This window comes from Echiichthys vipera, assembly GCF_963691815.1.
Source record: "Echiichthys vipera genome assembly, chromosome: 3".
In the NCBI taxonomy this organism is placed as follows: Eukaryota; Metazoa; Chordata; class Actinopteri; order Perciformes; family Trachinidae; genus Echiichthys; species Echiichthys vipera.
Genome location: NC_139828.1, coordinates 9,350,207 through 9,376,687, shown reverse-complemented (window position 1 = coordinate 9,376,687; position 26,481 = coordinate 9,350,207). Strand labels below are relative to the sequence as shown.

Below are 26,481 nucleotides of genomic sequence, written 5' to 3'. Positions count from 1 at the left end.
TTCTCTTTCATGCCAGCATTAATAGAGGAGATAACCTCTCCTGATAGACTGTCTATCAGCATATGGCCAGCTACAGGGAAGGAATGACATCTGAGAAGAGACGTAAAGAAGAGAGAGAGGAAGAAGGGGGTGGCTAAAGAACAAACCACTTGGTGTGCTGTATGAAAGAATAAATGAAAAGAAAACTCCTTTCTCGTCCCTCATTCCTGCTTTCTGTACACTGGTTTGTCTCTCTTAGAGAGGGTTTAATTGAGGCCAGTTCTGTGTGTGTGTTTGTGTGTGTGTGTGTGTGTGTGTGTGTGTGTGTGCAGACAAACTTTAAATACATTTCCACATGCAAACAACACACCTTTGTGCTCCATGGGGACAACTTGTATGCTTTGGTTTTGCAGTAATTACTGTTTCAAACACTGTTGCGTACTGATATACCTGTGATTGTCATATTACGAATACACACACACACACACACACACACACACACACACACACACACACACACACACACACACACACACACACACACACACACACACACACACACACACACACACACACACACACACACACACACACACACACACACACACACACACACACACACACACACACACGCACACACACACATACAGAGGAGGTTTACTTACCACCATCTTGTTGAGGGAGACCCAGCAGTCAGACGGAAAGTCCTGCAGCATGGGAACAAGGAACTGGAGACAGCCATCCCAGTGACACAGCAGCAGCATCATACCAATCAGGTTGAATATTCGCATCACAGCACTGGCCAGGTCATAGGTCATGTGGAAGATCTGTCAGGAGGAGAGGAGACGGGCAGAGAGAGTGTTATCAAAGAGGAGAGGAGGAAAAGAACGTGTGAGGGGAATGAAAAATCAGTTTATGGTTATTCAGACCGAGGTAAAAACAGTTTGAGTCAGGATATCATTATACCGAGGAGAGAATTGGCAACAATGGGTTAGCTAACTACTTATATTATGCATAACATAATGTATTCTTCACTGCCATCTATAGAAGATAGTGTGGCTCACATCCCACTCTTAAAGCGGTATTCATTTATTTATTTTTGCCACTTGCGGGCAGCAGAACATACTGTAAACACAACATTAACATGTTATCATTTCATAAAGTTTATATGGCCAACATATTATCAAACTATTGCCAATTTAGTGTTTCACGTCACTTTCCTTCCTTTTAGCTCTGTTTTTGTGGCGAGCTAGTTTCTACCTTTTTAAGTGCGCCCTTGGTGGTGTGCAGGTAGCATACAGTGGGTTTTAGTTTTAGTTGATCAGCTGTCAGGAAAGGACGCTGATGAGAGCAGTGAGAAGGAAGCTAAATAGTAAAGTTGCAGACCAGAAAACCAAAGCAACATTTTGAGCTAAAAGATGCTGCTGAGTCACGGCTGTCCCCTCTCTGCTGTTTTTGAGATCTACTCCCCTCAGATAAGAAGGAGCTGTGTTGTGCTCACTGGCGCGGGGGTCCGACCCTTGTAAACACCACTCAGTGTGGCTCTCACTGGCTCCTGGCCAGGCCCCCTTACTTCTGTGTGTGTCTGTGAATGAGGGTAGATTTGCATCAATGTGTGGGCACTCGGAGGCTTCGCTAAATTGTGAGGAAAGCATATTCCCCACTTGGGTCTGATAATTATGCTACAAGGGAAACAGGCCAGATGCTACATGTGTGTCTGCATATAATATATATTTATGCATATTAGAAAGCCCTGCTTCATGGGCCAGTTGGATGATTTCTTATATCAAAAACTAATTTCCTCCTGCCACATATTGTGTGCATGTGTGCGTGTTTGTGTTGTTTGGGAGCAGCCAGGTCACGACATTCAGTGACTCATCCCGTCACCTCAGGCCATGCTGCCCTAAACCCTCATATCAACTCACTTGAAAACCAAAACCTCTCCTACAAAACCCCAGGGTGCAGATGTCTGTTGTTAGTTACAGTTAGGGATGCACCAATGCAATAATGATATCAGACTTCGGGCCGTTACTGACACAAATAGCTGGATCGGTTATCCGTGACGATGGGACCGATCTATTCAATTCAAATCTATGCTTAATTCTATATACAGAAATGTTTTATTCCTGTTCATGTTTGGACCAATTTGTTGATGCATTCAAAAGGTTTCCACTTAAATTGTAATTCCTGTAAAATTACACCATTGTTTACCAAGTTGCTGCACAATTTATTGTTTAAATAATAAAAAAACTATTCAGTAAATGCAATGTTTAAGTCAAGCCTGATGTTGCCTCGCACATTAAAGACTCCCGCACAGTGTGGCATACAGCTTATTGATTAAACCCAAAGCCCAGGTATCTGTATCGGTAATGAAATAGTCGGCTCATATCCCTCGTTACAGTACAGACACACACAAAAACAGCTGGTCTAAGCATATTTCTCAACTGAGACGGACCAACACACATATTAAATTCCACTCATTGATACTGTGCATGATTCTGTTTCTTGTAGCGCTGGGCCTTTTCTTATGGTCTGTGTTTGTGCCTATAAGGAACAATTCAAATCAAGTAGAATTTAACGTAAGAAGTAGAAATAGAATATATCCTTTTACTTTTTTAATGACATTTTTAGTAAGGGGTGTTTATGATTTATGATAACATTATTTAAGATTGTTTGTGTGTCCTCTCTATGATGCAGTAAAAATATGTATTTCTAAACCAAATGTAAGGTAAAGTGATTCCAGTGTGTTGTAGTTTCTCTGCTATTAGTAATAATATAGTGTCTTGTATCAGGGCTAAATGGCCTCAGCTCATTTGGGAGAAGGAGAAACACTGTGAGGTCCTACCCTGTGATTAGAAAGCATTCCCATCATGATTAATGAGGCTCCAGGACTAATGTTCCCTCCCCCGACACCTGAACAGCACCTGGACATGTGTCACTGTCAAACCCCAAACTGGGTCACGGCAGCAGTACTGTGACCACAACTCACCGCCTGAAAACACATATGAAAAAGTACTTTCTACTCCTGTCTGCTGCACATGGTCAAACACACAAACCATTCAGATGACGTTTAGAGAAAACTATTGAACCTGATGAACATTACTCTCTCTACCAATCTCCCCACTCCGGTGCACCCCCTCCCACTCATTCACCGTCATTGCCGAGCTCATGAAAAAGGCATCCTCTCTAGTTCATGCCAGCAAGTAAAGAGCCCTGATACACGCTTCCTGCCTCAGGAAATTGCTCTGGTGATTCCCGACAACACTTATCTCTGCCTCTCTGTTGGCTGTACGACAAACACACACACACACACACGCACACACACACGCAAACAAGGCCTACTTAAAAATCACATGAAAGTACACAACCTGCTCATTCTCTTTTTTAATTATGAGCACGGTTGATGACTCGGTCAGCCTACAGCTGAACTGAACAGTAAAATCATCACAACACTAAAGTAATCTGCTGCAGTGAGCTAAGCAGAGCTGAGCCACGTTTGGATCAAGCTGAGCAGAGCAGAGCTCGGCTGAAATAAGCTGATCAGAACCGGGCTGAGTCGAAGCAAAGCAGCATTCAGTCTTGAGTATTTGAGTCAGTAATTAAGGTTCTTGTGGAGCTTAAATTACCATTCTTCCATGTAGTGAGAGAACACACAGCCTTGACACATGGATGCTTGATTAGTCCGAATAGGGATCTTATAGTTTATATACATAAGCATGCAGCAGGCCAGGAATGTGTTCATGTAGCATACAGGGATATGCATCTATCTTATTTCCCGATGTGTAATGTGATCAGGAAGCTTGCAGAGTTGAAATGCCGCATTATAACAAATATCAAACTGGGGGAAAATGTAACTTTTGTTATGAGAACAAAAAAAGCCAATTAGTATCTCCCGGTGTTGTGTTCATTCTTCGGGAAACCCCTCTTTACTTTTCCGCTGATAAGCACAAATGAATTTTTCATGAATCCTTTACATAAGTGCACTTTAGGTTTTATTGCTATACAGCATGGTAAAACCTCTGTTTTTGTGTGCCAGGGAGTAATTAAACAGAGGATTGTACTGATGTACAAACAGAATTACTTGTGCACTGGCATAACCCACTGCGTTGGAATCCAATATTGTTTAGTTAATCAGAGCACAGTCAGACTCTTTTATTATGAGCAAACACAATTCAAAGTGGCGAGGAAATACTTTGTTATGATATCCGATCTGCAGCGTACTTCTATACAGGAACATGGATGATGATCAGTGCAGCCCTGATGACTTCGATCTGTGGCATTAGTGAAGATGATGAGCCTTTTCATTTTCAAATTCATCATTTCAGAAATAACACATTCCTTCACAGATGACGGTGATCCTGCGTCACAGCACCATCTCTGTCTGTAAGATGACTCACGAGTCTTCATGATGTAAAAGCAAACACTGAAGAAATGTTAGGTACGTTGTCTGAGACGGGTTAGCGGGTATTATCTTATATAGTCTGGTCGATGCAGATTTCAATGCTTAGTTTAAAAAATCTGTGTGGTGGTTAGCACTGTCGCCTCACAGCGAGAGGGTTCCTGGTTCGAATCCCGGTTGGTGCCCTTCTGTGTGGAGTTAGTATGTTCTCCCCGTGTCTGCGTGGGTTTTCTCTGGGTTCTCCGGTTTCCTCCCACAGTCCAAAGACATGCCCTTGTTCGGTTCATTGATGAATCTAAAATCGCCCGCAGGTGTGAATGGTTGTCTGTCTCTGTTCGTCTCTATGTGTCCTGCGATAGACTGGCGTCCTGTCTAGAGTGTACCCCACCTCATGCCCGATGTCAGCTGGGATCGGCTCCAACCCCTCCGCAACCCCGACAGGGACAAGCGGTTGAAGATGAATGAATGAAAATCAGATAACAATCTTCAAATGGATCCCTTAGATTTTTTTTTTACGAATTCCACAAAAATCTACTTGTCAGTGCCCTCTGGTGGAAGAACCACGTCATGCGGACAGTGTTTCTATTACTTCAGACCTATTTTGGCTTTTCTGTCCTGCAATTTCTTGTTCGTTTTCAGCCAGAACATATTCTGATATAAATATACTGTGTCTGTAATAAGATATTATCGGCCGTTATATTGCACGGCAAATTTATCGAACTAGATCTACTATCTAATAACCAAAGAATATTTAATTTCATAATCTGTTTCCCTATTTGTTTTTATTGTTTTACGCAATAAAAAGTTATTTTGTGAAGAGATTTGACAAATAGAGGGAAAGACAATGGCTGATACTTCATGATCACATTGATACGATAGACATTGCAGTACATAAATGTTTTAAACTGTGCATTTCAAGTCCAACGTCAACTGGGATCGGCTCCAGAACCCCACAACCCTGTTAGGGACAAGCGTTTGAAGATGATGGGTGGATGGATGTAACAGTGCTATTCTACTGATGGTTATAACAATCTAATCTACAATGTATTTTAATGTATTTTGCTCTTGCAAGTTTTGCTGTAATCTTTGCTGTAATCTTGAATTGATTGACATATATTGTTCTACTGTTAAATATTTAAATCAATTCTTGAAAAATAAAAATGCCCCATCACCAAAAAATGTTGGGTTTATGGAAAATCCACCCCATACATCATCCCATATCAGTCAGGGTACAGCGTGACAACTCCCATTGTCTAAATATAGCACAGTGGTGCTCATGCTGTGTTCTTCCCTGGTGTATTTGCTTCTTTCCATGTCCTACTACTACATGATCATCTTTATTATCATGTGGTCTAAGACTGTTTGCTCACTCTATGCCTAATTTACATGGAATCATAAAGATACTTTCTTCCATGAATGGCCAGAGTCCCTTTCATTGGATCAGTAATGTTGACTCAGCCTACCTCCTCCCATTGGTGGATGTAACGGATGAGCCTGGACAGTCTCAGCAACCGCAGCAGACTGAGGATCTTGGTGAAGCGGACAATGCGGAGCGCCCGGGCCGTCTTGTACACCTCCGAGTCCATCCCTTTCTCCACAATCAGGAAGATATAATCCACAGGTATGGAAGAGACAAAGTCCACCACGAACCAGCTTTTCAGGTACTTCATCTTAATCTTCTTGGGATCGAGGATGATCTCGGTGTTGTCCTCGAACACGATGCCCGTCCTGAAGTTCAGCACCAGGTCCATGAGGAAGAAGGTGTCGGAAACCACGTTGAAGATGATCCAGGGCGCCGTGGTCTCATCCTTGAAGAAAGTGATGCCCACAGGGATGATGATCAGGTTGCCCACCATGAACAGCAGCATGGTGAAGTCCCAGTAGAACCTGACAGGGTGAAGCAGTGGGGAGAGGATGATTAGAGAGTGAGAGACCTCCGCCCCTAAACACAGACACACTGACAAATGGCTGATCTTTTACGAAATGCCTACTATTATTATTACTTTACCAAGTACCCTGTATCTTCTCCTGGTGAGGTAACCTATACCATATGACTCAACACCCACAACAGTAAAGCTACTGATGGAGGATGCCCCAGAAGTTACCGCAGGAATTGTCCATATCTGGTTCATAGTTCTTTACATTATAACCATAACTACCCCTCCATAATGCTTAATCATACCATACAGTAAGCACTGCATTGTCAGAGTGACACCTTTGATTTTAGAGTTGAGACCATTAGTCAAACAACACAAAATCAATTAGTGATTATTTGGATGATTAATTAACATTCAAGCAGAAAATCCAAACACACTCTGGTTCCAGCCTCTCCACTGCAACATGTCTGCTCTTTTTTTAATCTGGTTTGATCTAGAAATTAATATTTTTAAGCTGCTGTTCAGATAAAAACACCACATTTTAATTTACATTTTTTTTCCCCACACAATTTTCTGACATTGTTCAGACCAAACAATACGCCTAAATTACACTGCTACTGTCGAGTCGTGAATGTCCCCTGATATAATTCCCCACAAAACCACGAATCGTCAGTATGATGATGATATTTTGATAGCAAAATCACAGGCAGTGAAGAGCTCAAATAGAAAGCTTTATATTCAGACTTCTGCATTTTACAGAATTGAAGGAGCTGAGACAGATATTCAGATGCATTTCAACTCAATGATGTAACTTTTCCAACTTCCTATCAAGTTCATCTTTAAGATAAAACATATTAAACAAAGTCTTTTTTTATTAATTTGCCTTTTAGGAATACATGTCATGGGTCATAGTCATCAATCACTATTATACTATTTTTTCTTTTGATATCTCAGTATTCAAATTAACCCCTCAAGCCTTTTTTTCCAGAAAATGTTCAAGCAAAATAAAAATGTATTTGTGAGTATCCAATTGTATTTGTAATGACAGCTTAAGTGTTTTCATTCCAGTACATTCTATTCCCCAAGTGTCTTTATAAATAGCATATCTGAATAAATACCTAAACAATTTATTGTATTTTCAATCGTTTCTCATATAAAGTTTGATGTGAAAAAGGAGAACTCAACACCATATCCATAGAATCACGCGGGGCTCTGTATCTGGCATGCAGACCAACTCAATCTAAGAGTGTTTTTATGACTCTGACTCAATTTGACCCATACCTGAAGTCGCTGTATGGGTGGATAATCCAATTACCCGCTGATTTGACGCGCTCTTGTTCTTTCTCCACTGCCTTCTGGCTGCCAAACATGCGCAGGGAGAATTTGTTAACTCCAGGCTGAAGCATGGAACTAAACTGCCGCTGCATATATGTCTGATTCCCCCTGGAGTCTCCATCATCCGGCACTATCTGAGATCCGTCCTCAGCTTTGGTAAATGTTACAGAATTTCTCGACTGCTGAGTCGGTGTCTGTCCTTTACTAGCTGGGGCGTTGGAGAAGGAAACTCTCGAGTCCTTTTTCTCCATCGCGCCCGCGGTCTTGACCTCGGCGCCCGGACCCTGAGTCAGGGACCCCGCTGAAGTGATGGAGCCGTCCATGCTTGCAGCCTGCCCCTTGACGTCTTCAGGTGCTACTACTCCATCTGCATGCTTCTCCTGCCTTGAGATGAGAGAGGAGAGGCTCCCTGAACTGGTCGGGTCCCTTCTACAATCTCCGTTTTTGTTGCATCTCATACCGATGGCTCCCTCTCCTACCACGCCTGCCTCCGGGACCGTGTCCCCTCCAGCAGCATCCCTCCGGCACAACAGAGCAAAGGCTGTGCTGCCACTGGCACTGACAGGTGCGGGGTCCTCGTCTTGCAGGAGCCACAGCTCATTCTTGTTGGAGTTTTTGCGCGCAATGGACGCGGCTCCGCCTCCGGGCGTAAATTTCTTCATCTTGGTTCCTCCGCTGCTCCCATGATCCTCGCAACCGCTCAGACTGGCTACTTGAGGTGGTTGTGGCTGCTGGAATTTGGGCTCCTCCTCACCGTCCTCCGCCTCGTCCATCACAGGCGGAACAAAGACACTCCCCGTACCTTGAACCTGGCGAGACTGGGCGGCGACGGAGGAAGGAGTGTGGAGTTCAAAGCAGCAGCATCCCTCTGTTTTCCACACACACACCACTTTAGGATAACAGTGAGCCGGTGGCGTTGCTATGGCTGCAACCTGGCTGTTGTTACAGTGCGTATGTGTGTGTGTGTGTGTGTGTGTGTGTGTGTGTGTGACAGAGAGAGAGAGAGATGACAGCATTACCCTCGGGCTGTAGCCACCTACATTTAGATTATATTGAAAAATGTGAACAAAGTAAAGAAACCAGATTATCTAATACACAAACACACACATCACATGATTAAATAGCATAGATAAATAAACTCACCTGATCTGAGTAAGGATGAGCAGGACAAAGGTGACACATGAAGGTCACAAGAAACCACCAGGTTCCAGGTTCTTGTGTCATCTACAAAGGGCCTCGGGTAGACCATCAGCCAATCACCTGTACTGCTTCATAATCCATAATAATCCACTGATCCATAATTGTAATACTAAATCTCAGCTTTCCTCACTATGAGGCTGCTTCAACAGCGTCCGCCTGTTGCTTTATGTTGATAGACTGCCAAATGGTCGGGGGTCCCCCATTCTTGGTCAAATGGCTCCACCTCCTGGAGAAATAGGAAAATTGCATGCTTTTGCTTTCTGAGCAACCATACGGCTCTTTCCTTTCCATCAGGGACTCAGGGCCACTGCTAAAACGCTGTGCAGCCGGATGCTGTTGTGACACCACATCTGGACCCTAACTGCATCTCAGCTCCCTGACAGATGCATTCACTCTCGTGCCAATGTGTGCCGATTTTCCGCAGCAGCTGATTCAGCAGCCATGGCAAGATGGTAAGTAGTTTTTATTTTTTATAAATTTAGTATTTTTGCAGCAGCTAAACAGAGTCCAATGGGGCAATCAATAAACCAAAACACACAAGATAAGCGGGCAGATCAGCAATTCTATTGATTAAAAGAGGGGGTCACACACCATGCTTGTTGCTGCTCATGAGGGAATTGTTGGGTCTCTGTAAATCATAAACATAGAAGTCAGAGTGTGGTCTTTACCTACTCTGAATTAAAGGAGTCTTGAGATAACTTTTGTTATGATTGGCACTATAGATGAAATTGAATTGAATGCTTTCTATTAACTTTTACAGAGTTTGTGTCTTGGCCTCAAAGGAATTTATGAAAGGTAAAGTCAACCAGAAAGCATGGGTCGGGGCCATTTTGGTAGAACATTTAAAGAAATGGATTTGAGCACATTTTAGCTCAATATGCACATACTGAGAGAAGTTCTTAAAATCCTTAGCGTTGCACATTATTCATTAACATATGGGTTGAGAAACACCAAACACATTCTTAAACTCTGTCAGCTACAGACTAAAGGTTAAAGGCACTTGGGTGTCAGGCTTGATGACATGCTTTAGATTTCTTCCAAAAACACGTTTGACCTGTAGTATTATTTTGTTTCAGTTCCTTGAAACACTGACAGCATTGGTTTGAAGGACAGTTAATCCTATAAACAATGATTATTTGTGCAGTCACTTGGGCCCCCTTGCACACAGTGCTTCTTGACCTGCTATTCTAAGTCACCCTTTGATTTGAGTATGAGTAAGGAAACAAACAAACAAACGTGTAAAATTGAATACCTTTATTCAGTTTGTGTAAGTTGTACAACAGGTGGTGTTCCATGTACTTGGATGGTACAATAGTTTACACAATTCTGGTTAAGTCTTTATCTGTGTAACTCTGAAATGGTAACATCCAATCACAACACTAATCGGGTTAAATGGAACATATGGCTTCTGAATCATCTACACAGTAAAGGGAGACAATGGTCCAACAGTTGCACACAAATGTTTGTTTTTTTTATCTCAGAAAGAAAGAAAAATCATATTAAATGTTAATCTCCTGTTCTAAACTGAAACATGTGTATTAGTGCGTTGCGTTCAACATCTCTTGCACTTGGTCATTAATATAGTTTTACTCTGGATGTTTCATTGTCAAGCAAAAACAGTGGCGACTAAAACGTTGATTTAAAATGTGTAAATTAGAAAAAATAAAATAAAAGCTTGATTTAAAAGGACAAATGTGACAAATCCTAATTATTTCTGTATTTCATTTGAAGTGTCACATTCACACACACAAGAGAAATGGTGCTTGTTAAGGCAAAGTATAAAACTCTGCAAAGGGAGGTTTGCAGTGCAGTCGGGGGACAGGTCACACTCCAGTAGCTGCTATAAGAATGGCAGTGATGTAGCATCATCAAAAACGTTTCACATCCTCCAAACAAAACGTGTTCTGCTTTACAGGTAACCATTCCTGACTGGAGAACAGAAAAGCAAAAGACCAACGACTGTGGGGTCGGCGGCGGAGCGTCAGCATCAACAGAAAATAACCACAACCGAGGCATTCCTCGCATGTCTAACTGTCTAATGATTTTACAATGAACACACACTTTGCTATATTCATGCAATATTTGCCCCGCAGTCTCAAGCAGAAGTTACTTCACACTATGTTCTGTAGCTGCACAATGTGGAGAAGAATATAGAAGAAAATTAAAATGAGAGGAAATAGGTCAGTTTGTTTAAACTGCTTCTTAAAACATTAACACCCAAGCACAAAAAAGGTACTTCAAATTGCAGGGTGCACAGTATAATGTGCCACACAACAGATGAATCCAGGACTGCCATCTGGATGTCCGTCTAGGACAGAAAAAAGTTAAATGGATTAGATTAGTTTCATACATTTGTCGTATATTCAAATTCTTAATGTGGTTTATCTTCTATATAGTGTTTATTAGTAGAGATGTAGCCTCGCAGTAAGGGTGTTTTTACACCTGCCTTGTTCAGTTGGGTTGAATCTAATCTTGGAGCATTTACCCATCTGATATGCTTCAGTACTGTTCATTTAGGGTAAGAATGTGATCTGATCTAACTAGCAGGTGTACTATGCAAGTTTGAGTTGAAAGGCTCCCATAGGTCAGGCCTCCTTTGTGATTTGCAACGCGACTGAGCATGCAAGCTGTAGCGTCCTGTGTAGTAGTAATAACAGAAACTAGTTAGACACTAGTTGCATAGCAGTGTTTCTCCCACAGTAACTGACTACAGTCAAGTTAGCCGTCACGCAGCTCTGGGGTCAAACCAGCCGCCGCTAAAGTTGGAGATGAGACACTAGCAAAGCAGAACGAAGCGTGGACAAGTAGCGCGGATCAGACATAGTAATGTTGTTTGTAAAGCACTGTCTGGAAATTTTTATTGAAATTAGCTCGTTTGGATGGAGATGCAAGAGACGGCTAGCTTGACTGTAGCAGGACTGGGCTCAAAATATCGCTACAGCAATATATCTCGACATACTACTCGCTGATAAGCTTATGGATTCAGATGGTACAGTATTGATACCGTAGCTCTAAAAAAAGAACCACCATCTGTGGTGCAGTGCACCTTTAAGCTTAGATTAGAAACATTTTAAAAGCTCTGTAGGCCTGAGTTTTAAGTTGTGTGGTCAGCATTGTACAGAACAACAACAAACAGCTGTTAAAATATATGGTCATTATTCAAAACCAATGTATATTGCGATATGCATCGTATTGTGTGGTTGGAAGAAATACCCAGCCATAGACCAACTGTCGGGACCTTGTTACACATTACACATCTGACCAATAATCAGAGTGAACGTTCTCACATGGTTTGTAATGATGTAGAATAATAACTGTTTAGATGTAGAATAGCCGTTAGCTGTAAATTAAATTTCAAGAAGCACTTAATAGTTTCACGCACCTCTTTCAGCTTCTAATTGGAATTCCTTTGCCTCACATTCTTGTCTTTGTGATTTGTAGTAGAATTGCTCTTCCTGGAAAACACATTATAAAGCAAACATGAGTCCTGTAAATAAAAAACTCTTTAGTGATAAACTTAACACTGAGCTGATAAGTGCACTTACAGAGGAGCAGATCCTGAGTCGTCATCTGGACAGCAGCAATCAATGGAGGAGGACAAACAAAAACAAGAGTCAGTTGACAATAGTTTACATGTCTATTTCTGGTCTGAGCAACACATGCCACCCCCTCCCCCACAGTGATGATGGAAGCAAATGTTAGAATATCCTCCGCAACATGATGCCAATGAAGTTATGATCAAATCCAACTACACATGAACTGAAGCATGCCCACCTGTTTCTGACAATGAATGATACAACTATATCCTCAGAAAAGATTTATCTAGCAATAAGAAACATCACTGAATGTTAAGTAAGATACTACTGAATTACTCTATAGTACATCTGGCATAAGATTTGAACATTCATCAGCATTTCTGCACACTGTCCAGAGTCACCCCTTAGCATCACAGAGGCTCATGCAATACAAGCAAAGGACACCACAGGAACACTGCAGTAGCTGTGCTAAACATTTTTAAACTGGCAGAGCTAAAATACAACCTGACATGTAAAGTGGCAGTTTTCATTCACACCAGAGCAAGAGCACATATTCAAAGTAAGGCTATGTGTGTGGCCAAATGGTCAATGGGACGATGTAAATGATGTACTGACCTTGAGAAGAGGGTTGCCTATCATTCATCATGCATAAAAGTACAAGATGCAGAAGGCATGCAGACAGAATGCTGAAACCTCTCACTTTTCAACCTGTTCAAGTTCATGTCAAACCACTACACTAGCTTACGTGTCGCATTTGACTCTTTCATTGGCTCAAACAAATGATTTTAAAAAATAAAATGAAAAAAAAAGACCAATAGAAAGTTAAAAGACAATATTGTTAATCTTGCTCCGGCTGCAGGGCCAGTGAAAGAGTGACCAAATCTTTGAGCACATTCCTCTTAGAAGTGGTGACTATGAAAGCAGTTCATTCAGACTCGCATAGCTTTTTCCACGCGGTCACCTCAGCTCAACCACTTCAGTCTGACATGCAGTTTTGTCCACTTACCAAAATGCAAAATCAGCAGCGAACAGAGAAGTAAAAATGTAAATAATAAAATAATAATTGCTATCACAGATTGTTTAAACAAAAAGGCGGAAGCCAGCTCCTGATCCTTACTTTAAAAAACGTAAATAACAAAACCAAAGGAACAAATAGGAGTTCATATTGAACGCATGCAACTACAGTCTATACACCCCCACCTTAGAGAAAACTCCATCCTAAAAATGACCATTTCTATATCAATTACTGACAGAGTGTCGCCCACTTTGACTTCACAGTGAACAGAGAATCCAAAAACAGAGAAAGTCTTGATGCATTGCACTAATAAGAGCGCCTGTTTAACAACTATATCAAAACATCCATTTACAAACTCGTGAACTCTCGTTTATTCAGTCGCATGCTCAGTATTTTCGAAACACATACGTGCTATTTATACTCGGTAGATTGTGCAGGCACACTACTTGTTTTTTTGTTTTTTTTTGGCAGTTTCCAAGCCTTTATTAGATAAGACTGACAGGAAATGTGGTGAGAGAGACATGCAGCAAAGGGCCGCAGGTGAAGACGAACCTGAGGCCATTGCCTCGGGGACCTTCAGCCTCTTTACATGGGGCGACTGCTCTAACCACTGTCCCACTGGCCGCGCCTCAAGCACACTACTTGTTTGAACTCCCACAGACGAGTACACCTGTGCAAGCTTCTCAGACAGTAGCAGACGAGTGGGGGATGTAGTGTAAATAGTAAGGATTTAGTAACACTGCATGTATTTGGTAAATACTGAGCATATGACTGGATAAACGAGACTTGGATTATACTACACCAGTTGTGTGAGAGTTTATTGAAAGATGTTTTGATATAGTTTTGCTTTTAAACATGGACCCCTAAAGACTTTCCTGTTTTTTGGATTCTCCGTTCACTATGGAAGCATGGAACAAAAACATTTCCTTCATGAATTAAAGCAACACTGTGAGTAATTAATATAAATGGTAAATTTGAGGGTGAAGTACTCCTTTAGGAGCAATGCTTTGACTTAATAGTCTCCAACTTGCCACTGGAGGGCACTAAACCTTCTCAACTTACAGTTCAGTAAACGAAGCCTACAGTGTGATGCATTTTTGTCCTGTTCGAAGTTGAATGGAGGCTTCTTAACATTCTTTTAGCCACACATTATGACAGAGGATAGAAACGTTAAGTGCATGTTATGGAAATGGCCTTACCTACAATCAAAATGTAAATGTACTTCCAGATGGAGACTTTCGCCATAGCACTTTGGTAACTATGAGTACAAATGTAGTACCATGTCGGATAACCAACGTATTTGCCAGTGACTCCCTTATTCTCCTCATTTACTTTTGCCTGAAAGCTTTCAACATGTGTCAACACAGTGGTCTCACTGGAATAAACGAAAAGGCTGTGTTTTATCAAGCACTGCTAATGTCGGTCTGACAACACAACCTAAGAGTTGATGTAAAATGTAGTGGTGGAGGCAACATGAAGCACGTACCGTCTGTGATCTCATCAGGCTTTCTCCTCTTCTCATAGATGAAGATGATGGTCACCAGGATGATGACCTCTGCCACAATGCCAAGGAAGGGCCAGAGAGCAGCCAGGCGACTGCGGACACGCAGGTGGATCTTGTCAGTGGTTGTGCCAAGTTCATTGGTTCCAGAGCAGATGTAGTCTCCAATGTCGTTTTCAATGCTCAGGTCATCAATGATCAGACTGGTCTTGTTAGGGGTGCTCTTGATTTCATATTTGTCGCTGGTGCCGTTGATGATTGGCTGAGGGTTATTATTAAGCAACATGTTAGAAATGCAAAAAGCCAGACAGGTGTGACCCTCCTACATTATTTCATTTTATTTTACAATTGAGGAAAGGGATAAACATAATTTGTAACATATAAATTATCACAATATTTAAAGGTGACAAATGTTTTGTTTCATTTCCTCTGGTTTAGGACTGTTTATGAAAAACATCATGAATAATTATAAGATAATCAAAATAACAAGCTTGAGAATGAATAATGAATGAGAAGGCGTTTTATCACACATACCGTTTGGGCGCCATCTTCTTCTTTGAACCACGTCCAGTCAGTGGGCAGTGGATAGCCATGGCTCACACAGACCATCACCCCTTTGTCCTTCTCATTGCCATGCTCAGAGTGCTTGTATGCAGCAACATGGGGAAGTGCTACGGTAAGAAGAGGAACACATATTCAAGTTAGAATACAAAAGTTTGTGAATTGTATAAATGATCTCCCTTTAATTATTTATGCTGGAGTAAAAGGCACCATTACATAAAAATTCAAAACCCAGAAACGATTACAATGTTTCCAGAGCGCCCTTCGTTAAACATTCATATGATGATGATAATTTAAATTTTTTATTAAACTGTCACCCTTGTGATTGTTGTGATGGCTGTGTTTAGCACAAAATCATTTTCCTTAATGGTGAATTGCACATTAGACGCAAAGAGAAAAAGGAGTTTCCTTCAATTTTTCACCATGGTATACAAGCATACAATAAAGGACACATCATCACGGTAAATACATAGGGCACTATATATATACTTGATGTTGAGAACAAATGGGCCACATCATGGACTACCAGGACAACCAGCATGAACTTGAACGCCATACTTACTTTTACTAATAACACAGAACATTTCATGGTGCTTCCTGGAAAATTACTGCCTTTGAAACAGAAGCTTAAGCATACACTTTATATGAAGGCGACCTAATCTGTAACTATAAAGCATAAACCATGCTAGTTTAAACCCCAAAGTAAAGATGGACATGAAATGACCAATGAATGCAACTTTGATCTGTGATATTCATTAATTAACTTACTTTTGACTTCAATTGTCTGCTTCACCTCTGGATCAGTCTGGAACACACACTCATACTTCCCACCAGAACTATGGGTGATCTTGTCCAAACTATAAAAAGCAAAAGAATAAAGAGAATGAAAGTGACGCCTAACCAATTCTATTGAAGCCACATACATGACAGTGAGTAGTTTTCCACTTAGTTGAGTTGATAATTCACAGTAGAACCATGTATGTGCTCAAAAGCCAGGGGTTAAAATAAAGCTGCTTGTCCATGCAACAAATATTTCAAATGTCCCCTGGTGATCACAATCCCACTTTTGTTTGGTGCTGCTGTGCCGTACAGTTCTGCCTGCTCTCTCTAATGGGGAATTAAGGTCAGGGCAAGTGAGCACACTGCTAGGGGCGCTTATCCCTGCTGCCAAGACTACCAGCAAAGCTGCACGACTGCACGGTCCATCTCTCTGCTAATCAAGAACAGCGAATGCCTGAATGGCGCCGCTAGCTTTGCTGCTAATGGAGGCAGGCAGGGAAGAAGCGAGAATAGTGAATGGGGGAGGGAGGACAAACATGCAAAAGGCAAAGCGTGAGGGAGAGAACATTAGAGGTCAAAGATGGATATTGACTGTAATAACAGCCACAATAGGACAGCACAAGCATAAGAATCAGAGTAGAGCATGACATACAAGGCTAACATCACTTTAAGCTGAGAAATGGCTAAATGTCTTCCAAATCATCCATCGGACAAAGTATTTAAGTCAGCTGGGCATGCCATTTTTCTGTATGGTTATTCATTCTCTTTCTACCTGCCGGTGGGACAAGGGATGCAAACTAGCCACCTGCCTACGATCCCACACATATTTACATATAAATGTGCATAAATATGTTCTGTCCTATTTTTAAAAATAAACAAATAAATACAAATTCATTCAGTACTGCTCATCAGGGAATTGCATGGCTGACCAAAATAATAACAGCCCTCTATGGGAAAAAATATATTTTATTCTGCTTTACAAGCAAGTGTGAAACAGCATATAAACACAACCAGATTCAAGACAAGGGACATTTATATTACTGTTAGAGGATGAGCGCATTTATTTTGCCAGAGCAGATTTGCCCATATGGCACACATGCGTGGATGTTGCTACTTACTGGAGGGTTGTGTGTGGAGAGGTATCAACAGTTGAGGAACGTTCAATGAGTTTGCCATTGTGCAGCCAGTGGGAGCCCTTGATGGGAAGGCTGGACTCTGTCAAGTTGCAACTGAGGATTGCAGAGGTTTGGTTGCTGACCTCAGAAGGTTCAGTAATGATGTTTGGGGCTTAAGATAAACAGAGAAGGAAAATACATTATTTACCATCGTTTTAAAATTTCAGCTTATTGGCATCAAACAACATTTTTGCAGGTTTATAGACCTTTTCAACAGAACTCCATTGCTAGGCAACAGCGTCAGTTTATGTTATTCACATTCACTGCAACAGGAAATAAACTAGGGCACATTAAGAATGTTTGTTTACATCTTTGAAAAGGTCTATAACTGACATCTGTTCTGTTATGTTTTATTTATATATTAAAATATATAATATATATTTATAATATTTATATATCATATTTATATACACAGACACACAAACATGCTATAAAAATGTGTAATTCCCATGAAGATAGCATTTTAAATGTGCAGTAAATATAAAACTGACCTAAAAAAAACCTTTGCCTTTGTAGAGTAGAATGACTTAATACCTTCATACTTCTATTATGGTCATACCATTACTGACCTGAAGATATTGCCTTGAAATGTATCGTCACAACTGGGTGCACCATTTTGTAAAATATGGTTTAATTTACTTGGCTCAACAGTTGCCTTAACAGAAATTAACTATTTGATGTTACAAAATGGCATATTGTACACTGTTCATGACATCCCTATGCCCTATGCTCACACTCACTGACAAGCAAAAAAATAAGTGTATTCTTCTTACTCTCACCATTTTAAGAGGACAACTGTAAAGTGTTAAGTGGTCAAGGCGAAAGCAAAAGAAGAATGACCAACTAAGTACTTTGCATTATCCAAACTTACCACGTTTGAAAGCCTAAACATAACCATTATAACAAATTAAGCCAAGAAAACAATGTGACACAAGTACAAGTTCTGAAAAAATGCACAGAAAGGTGCAAAGAGCTCCCCAAAATGGGAAGATCTGTCTCACCAACAGTAGAATGGAGGGGAGAATAGGAGATGTACTGGAAGTCTAGTACATAGTAGTCTACCACAAGGTCACGGGGAAAAGATACTTAAATACATGCAGAAGAAGCAACAAGAGGGACATTAAATATTATTGGCAGTGTCGCTGCCAACCACATAATAAATGTAATAATTAAGTATTTTTGCTTCAACTCGGTGAAGAAATGGACCAATTCATTAAAGTGACAAAAAATTAATAATACTGGACCACAAGGCAGAAGATACCCCATGGCTGAGAATCTATTTTTAATAATTAGTTGCCATCTTCTGTGCCTACAGTTCAGCAGGCTATTAGCCACAGGAATGGTCTACAAGCATAAACAAAGGGGGCATTGCCAATGTTAGTATCAATTAAGGAAAATGCTAGAAAAAAATCTACCAAGAAGCCGTACTAGTCAAGAAATCTGACACCCCTTTTTTTGTTTTTCTTGTTTTTTTTTTTTTATATATTCACATTTTGTTCATCTGCAATCACTCTCCCGCAGGAGCCATTTGGAAATTTCCAACCTTATGACCAGTATTATATGCAAGAAAATATCATAATGGCACCTAAGCCTTGAAACAAGGGGAAAAAAGGCATCAGATTGAGGACATGACATGTGTCAGGTAATACGGGGTAAGGGAGCCCAGCCACGCTTTATGACCAGGTTTGGATTCATCTACAGGACAACTTTGGAGCTTTTGAGGAGAGGAGAAGGAGATTGTTTACTGGGTGAAGCAGGACGGAGAGGGTATTGGACCGGGAAGCATGGGAGTTGAGTGTCCAGGACTTCACTAATGAGGAGAATACAGCCAAGATACTTTGACTGGACTCTCCCTCATGCTTCCTCTGCCACTCACTTTCGATCACAATAACGTTTGCCTGCGAGCGGATCCACTTGATTTTGGGCGTCTTCTTCAGTTCATTGCGGTCGGGGTCGTTGGAAGCACGGCACTCGTACGTGCCTGAGTCGTTGAGGGTGAGGCTAGTGAGGTGAATGGTGCTAGTGGCATGTGCTATATATGTGGCATTTATTTGCACACGATCATCCCGTGCACCGTCAAAGAGCTGGGTGAAGGTCTCGTTGGGCTCTTCACCCTCTACAAACCACCACTGCACCTCAGGGATGGGGTTCCCTATTACCTCACAATGCAGCACTGTGCTGTCACTGATTAGCTTCATCCGAGACAGGGGAGACTTAATAAAGCCAGCTGAGCACCGTTTACAGTCAGCCCAGCAAACAGAGATTTCAAGACATTTTTGAATATGGTGGGTTTTTAAAGCAAGCCAGGTGATTTCATGGATTGGTGATAAAATGCCGTGATGGAAGGAAGACAAGAAAAAAGGAAAAAGAAAGAAAAAGAAAAAAGTTAATAAAACACAAATGAAATGAGAACATGAAAGTAAGCACATAGAAAATAGTTCAGAGCAGCCTTTTCACCAAATTATTTTGGGAAATGTTTTGATCATTCCTGGTACTCTGACCAATCAAGAAGAAAGTGCAACATAAAGAGGCAACGAGGCATGAACCGAGCTGATCTGAGAGCCCAGCATCAAGCCACACACCTGGTTTCTGATTTATTATCTTAAAAACAAAAGGGTGAAGGGTATAATGTTTATTTTTTTTGTTCAAATAGTCTTTGAAGGGCATTTACTCAATGTTATCATTTTAGTGGCTGAGATTTGTTTTGCAGTTGATTTGTATTGCATTACAGCTGGAGCTGTTTCTACTATATTCCCAATTTCCAAGTCTTTCTGTCTATGTGGAGTGCACTAATCAAGTAGCCCACTTTGTCTTATCTAATCAATAAGCTGTGGTGATGACATGACACATTTGTTAAAACTACAACAAGGATGTCAACTCCCACACCCCAAAAAACAACAACCTGTCGTTGTCAGTGCTACTGCTTAGACTGCAGGCTACTATATTCCCAATTTATATCAAAGAGAGTAGACAACTTTTCTAGTCATTTGATAACAAATTTAACAATTTGTATTAGGGCAAGTCAAATTTTCTTTTGGACAAGTAGATTTATGATGATGTCTGCTGTTGTCAATGGACTTTTATGTCAATTTAAATTTACAAAAGGTCCTCTATATGGGGGATTGTTCCGTTCTTAGCAATTACTCAATAATAATGCTTGGCCTCAGGGCAAAAATGCTTGATCAAGACATCCCTAAAGGCAAAAGAATAATAATAAAAAAGAAACCAAAACATTAAAAGCATCCAATAGCATGCACATGAAATCAAAACAATATGCAATGAATGAAACAGAATATGAAGAGAAAAGCAAATGAGGTTGATATGAACAACATTTCACATCTGAAATAAAAATAAAAAACAAAAATGGACAACATTTCACATCTAAAATTAAAATAAAAAACAAACAAACACACATGAAAGCCTTAAGACATGCAAGCATTTTGGGCTGGTGCCTTTTCTCTGCTATGGCTTGTGTCTCCCAACAGTGGTTAGGGTGCTAAACTAGGCTAACACATAAGCCCAGAACATTATGCAGGCACACGGCATCAATGTACATAGAAGTCAACACAGTCCATCCCCACAGAGCAGCAAATGTTGGCTGAAAGTGTTTGCATTTTCCACTCACTGGGGGTTGACTGTGTTGACCCTCATGTACACTAATGCATTCACATGAGAATAACATTAAAACACATTTGTTAAGCCATTGTGCAATTGACAAACTCATGGCTACACTTGCTCAGAAACCACAGACCATCTGTGATGCTGCGTCATACTAAATCACTCCTTAATGGATTGACTTCTTTGGATATTAGCTCCCTTCCAAATATCGCAGCTCTCCACATTCATAACAGGAGGGGATACTTGTTTGGCCCCTGACCCTCAGTGGTGGGCCAGAGGGGGATATACATTAAGGTGGGTCCAGGGAATAATAACATTCTCACACTACAGGCCAAAACACGGCAAGCTTGTTCCACTCCTCTCCATAAAACTCCAACACTAACACGAGGCAGAAGAGAACCAGGGCTGTGTACCCGGCACCAGTAAGAAATATCAGACAGTAGTTGTTTTTTTTTTTTTTATATACATGCACACTTTGTCTACATTCTCTTGAATATATACTTAATTTTGTGCTGGTGAAGTTAAAATTTCAGAACCCTTCCCAAAGAGACATTAAAGACAAAACAAAAAAAACACAATAGGCAGGCTTGTGAGCCTCAGTCTCTACACTTATCATATCATGTAACCTTTCTAGCTTAGTGGCTTACACAGAGGTCACCTTTGGAGCGCATGCTGAATGAAAGTTCAAAATTAAATATAGTCTATACCCTAGCCCTCACTGTGAATAAATGCAAACCACATGAAAGGAGAAATTTACTGCCTTTAGCCCCGCGCTCTTTAACATGAGAATCATCTCCATATGTTGGGTCGATACTTGCATATGGTCGAAAAGCTTAATGCCTGAACAATGTAGAAAAGAAAGCCTGGAAATATAATTTTACCATACAGGAAAACTATTTCCTAAATATTGAATGTAATTCAGAAATAACATAAGATTTGTTAAGCACAAAAAATTTTGAGAGAAGCAAACAAACCCTAACTAAAGGGATACGTGCTTAATCTTCATAGAGAGTCCCATTTTTTACTGAACCAGCTGGTTGAAAATTAACAACTCTAGTAGGAATTTACTTAGCCTTTTGAAAAGACAAAGGGGATGCACAAACGCGTTATCCTCAGGCCACTTTCAATTCTTGTGCAACAAGGTATATTGAAAAGCCCACGCTGAACAGGAAGAGCAAGTACAATACGATAAGGAACCTGATCTTTCAGGTCTTTCTGTCTATGTGGAGTGCACTAATCAAGTAGCCCACTCTGTCTTATGTAATCAATAAGCTGTGGTGAACCACACATTTGTTAAAACTACAACAAGGATGTCAACTCCCACAGCCCAAAAACCAACAACCTGCCAACGTCAGTGCTACTGCTTAGACTGCAGGCTTTCATCATAAAACAGATAATTTCAGTGAGAGCAGGTTTAGTAGCTGGAATCTCAAAATGGTGGTCAATAACAAAAAATGAGTCCATATTCGCCACCGTTTGCTGAATTACTGGGATTAGAAATCCAGTACTTAAAATGTGACAGAAATTGACTCTTCCTGCCCTTTTCACACAAAATAGCCTGCCCTACTTGTCTGCCTTGTAACCTTGTAATTTCTCTGTTGTTACCAAAGCAGGGAATATTTTCATGGGGGCTCCTTGTATGCATTTGACTCACATGCACATAAAATCAACAGCCTGGTTGCTGGTACCAACTCTCTGCAACTCTCTCCGGTTTTAACCAGGCCAAATAAAAAGCACAGTGGATTTTCATAGCCCATAGTTTTACAACATATGACAGTGCACGTAGTTTCCTTGGGATGGCAAAACAACAGGAGGAAATTGATTAGTTAGTTTGGATATTTCAAAATGTGCTTAGATGATTGTGAGTCACTGTTTCAGTGTTATGCCTCAATAGCAAAGACAGAATATTTAGAATTACATTGGGGTGAATATTAACAGGGAAATGAATTGTAAGGTAGCTTTATAATGAACTAAGACACTATCATTTGTATTGCTAACAGAGATGAGTGTCTGTTATTTTCCATAATAGCCGTTGTGGCAATGCTGACACAACATGTCCACTGCCAACAGATAATTGATTATGATCGCTGTAACCAAGCAAAGAGCTGTGTATGAATGTAACTTTTTATCAAGTTAGGGCTACTTATAGGTCATTTAAATGGCTAGGTTTCCAACCCTTTACGTGTTAGCCTATACATTTTTTTTTAAATAGCTGATATGTTTGCATATAACAGGAAGCAAAGCAATATCTGTATCTTATCAAAGAAGAAAATGGGATGAAATCCGATTTTCCTGGAAGAATATTTGCATAAGATAATATCTACATATTTAGAAAAGTTGCTCATTCAACTCTTTCAGTTATTTACTTTCTCATTACGGGTCATGGTTATAGTCATAGAAAATAAGGTTATGGTACACTCCGTGTCTGGTGTGAGTCAATAATCATATGACGAGGAGATTGTTTGATGTCAAATATTAGCATCTCTGTGTCACCAATCAGACACTGTTCGCAGTCATTGGCCATATAAGACCAGGTCCAGTCTGACACAGTTTCCAACATATCCAGCCTAGCCAATCAGAAATCATTTAAGTATTTCTGATTCTGATTTAGCATTACGTTTCTTTGGCGATCATCAATGAAGTGCAAGTAGAATTCCATACGATTCAATTTTATTTTATATATAGTGCCAAATCATAACAAAAGTTATCTCAGGACACTTTACAGAGTAAGTATAGACCACTCTATGACTTGTTTATGATTTACATGGACCCAACAATTCCTCCATAGAGTATATTGGCAACGAAAACCTTCCCTATAACAGGCAGGAAGGTCGGACAGACCCAGCTCTGTGGACGGTGAAATTTAATTTGAGTACATAGACATTTACATGTCTAATTAGTATATGAAAGTAACTTTGATGAGAGAAAGCGGTAAGAATGTCTGGGTGACTGAGCAGCTCAAGTGGCGATATATGCTCAAAATGGAAATGAAGGACCGTTTACTGTATAATTTGGAGTTGTCGAAACATGTAGTTTGACTATGAAGGCATTACCCTACGTTTGCCGACTAAAAACAAAGCTACAGTAAATGGATAAAGCGATATTATTATAGTTACTGTTACTTGCTGGCTGCTTGCATCTCTGGAAGTGTGTCAGTCTCTCTGTCTTTTGTCTATCTTTGTCTTTCTCTCTCCTTTTCTTCCTCCCCAACCGGTCAAGACAGATGTCCGTCCTCCACAGAGCTGGGTCTGTCCGACGTTCCTGCCTGTTATAGGGAAGGTTTTCGTTGCCACCGTACTCTACGGGGGAATTGTTGGGTCTATGCCTACTCTGTAAAGTGTCCTGGGATTACTTTTGTTATGATGTGGCACTATAAATACAATTGAATTGAAATATTTGTTCAGTTGTACTCTAATTTTACAGAACTACATTGACTGAAATATTACACTGTTGTCAGTTGTGAAATGTGGAGCTTTAGCCAAAAACTATCCAAATGGTGACACATTGAAATAATACTTTTTGGTGTAGACAGAAGGCTCAAAATGCTAATGTCTAATGAGGCATGATGAACATCACGTGAATAATTGGGCCTACAGCCTCACAGGAACCACAGACAAGTGACGGCCGTCTGTTGGAACAAGCCCCCAACTACACCGAGGCTGAAGCTGTCAGTTCTAACGTTATGAGACGGGGCTCCGGTTGAGGCTGTGGGGAAAGACTTAACGTGACCAAATAGCTAATACCATTAACGTTACACTTCGGGTGAAAGTGAAAACGACCGGTAACGTTAATTACTAATGGCAACCCGTTGTAATGTTACGCAACGTCACGAATTCAGTGGACCCTACCGTCAACAGCAACACTGAACCACCGTACGTTTTAAATATCGCGTTAGCTGAGCTCATGTGACCGATTATACATTATTTTAGCAAATATTTAACGTTATATCACTTTCTGGAAAACTAGGACGGACATGAATACACACATTCAACGTTGTGTTATGTTGTTTTATGACGAAATTACCGGTTAAATTCTCAGATTGTGCGACTGTCAATTAGCTAAACGTGCTAATATTTGACCGTTTATTAGAAATGCTGGATAACGTTAAATATCGTAATGGTAATGGTGGCTATGGAATATATTCAACATCGAAAAAACACAACAGCCGTCACGTTAACGAACTAGGAAAAGAAAGGAAAAACATTTTTTTACTGTTCGTACAAAGTCTATACATCTTCAACCAACATGGCTGACACAGAATTCTTACCTGTGGACGCATTGGCTCGCCAACAGCTCAACAGCAGGGCACTGACCGCCCACAGTAGCTTCATGTTGGAGGATTTAGTATGTATTAATTAGTCGAATAAAAGCAGTCTTAAGTAAGACTTCGTATCCCCTTTTTTTCTGGACTTCCAGCGAGATGTAGGCGCTGGATGATTCACTCACTGAAGCCGATGTAGTCGGTCGTCCTCTAGTTGCACCGAACGCACACGCCCTGGTCAGCACGTACGCATGACGTAGTGTTTAGGGGCGTGGTCACACGAATCACAATAAGGCCTTATTTAATAACCCCATTCCTCTGTTCAGTGGTGGAGCAAGTACTTACAGCTTTTACTTAAGTTAAAGTAATAAGACCACACAGTAGAAACACCGATCTGCATTCATAATGTTACTTAAGTATCATCTTGCACATTCAAACCCACTCAGATGTTTTGTTTACACTGTTTTTCTCATTTCTGCACATAAATGTATAAATATGAATTCAATATGTTGTGCACATAATTCAAACTGGTGCACATACTGTAGTTTTTTTTTTCATGCAACCCTGATTTCATTTGTAAATCTTAAAAACGTATCTGAATCATATATGCACAATAGGTTATTGAAGTTATGATACACCACACATTACCCCCCCCACCACCCTTTTTTTGGTGGAAACCTTAAAGTATGATACCACTGTCCTCTCCCTGCAGAGAACAACTCCATATTTCTCTCATCTGCACTCAACTCTTTACAAGGGGCTTTAGAAAATATTAATTCACCTGTTATAGAAGTACAAATTGTCAAAATGTACTTAAAGCACAAAAAGTACTCATGCAGAATTGCCTGTTTCAGAAGAACATATGATTGGATCATAACTGCTGAGAGATTAATGTAAATATCTCATGTTGCAGCTGATAAAGGTGGTTTTTTTTAGTTACTTTATATACTGCTGTGTATCTTAAGCTATAACAATATATCAAATTTTATTTGTTGATAATATTTTGTATCAATGATCTGAATCTGTAAAGTAATTTGATACTAAAGTAACCAAATAAGCATAACGGTGTAAAAAGAACAATATTTCTAATGATATCTAGTGTATAAAGTAACATAAAATGGAATTACTCAAGTGAAGTAAAAGTCTTGCACGCCATTTCAAAATGCTGGGTTGTGTTGCAGTGACCAATCACAATGATATGGATCAAAGGCACAAACAGAACAATGACACTTCAAATACACTAT

At 40.4% G+C, this 26,481-nt stretch overlaps 2 protein-coding genes across 3 annotated transcripts in view; both read right to left on the bottom strand.

Moving 5' to 3' along the window:
• hcn2b (hyperpolarization activated cyclic nucleotide-gated potassium channel 2b) overlaps nt 1-8,363 on the bottom strand; it is a gene marked incomplete at both ends in the record, with an annotated part of 46,661 nt that extends 38,298 nt beyond the window's left edge. Inside the window, 3 exons of the mRNA XM_083911320.1 lie at nt 645-806; nt 5,842-6,265; nt 7,537-8,363. Coding sequence (XP_083767446.1) covers nt 645-806; nt 5,842-6,265; nt 7,537-8,363 — 1,413 coding nt within the window. The remainder of the gene's footprint in view (nt 1-644; nt 807-5,841; nt 6,266-7,536) is intronic.
• Nucleotides 8,364-10,029: 1,666 nt separating this feature from the next.
• On the bottom strand, nt 10,030-25,453 carry bsg (basigin). 2 transcript variants are annotated; one of them, XM_083940049.1, is made up of 9 exons: nt 25,244-25,453; nt 19,235-19,585; nt 17,302-17,470; nt 16,172-16,260; nt 15,377-15,513; nt 14,828-15,104; nt 12,336-12,360; nt 12,173-12,245; nt 10,030-11,098 (listed from the first exon to the last, which is right to left on the bottom strand). In XM_083940049.1, exons 1-8 carry the CDS (start codon nt 25,305-25,307, stop codon nt 12,185-12,187), a joined length of 1,173 nt encoding a protein of 390 aa, XP_083796175.1. In that variant the 5' UTR covers nt 25,308-25,453; the 3' UTR covers nt 10,030-11,098; nt 12,173-12,184. The 2 variants fall into 2 exon arrangements, with proteins under 2 accessions (XP_083796175.1, XP_083796174.1); XM_083940048.1 differs by lacking the exon at nt 19,235-19,585.
• Nucleotides 25,454-26,481: the final 1,028 nt, after the last annotated feature.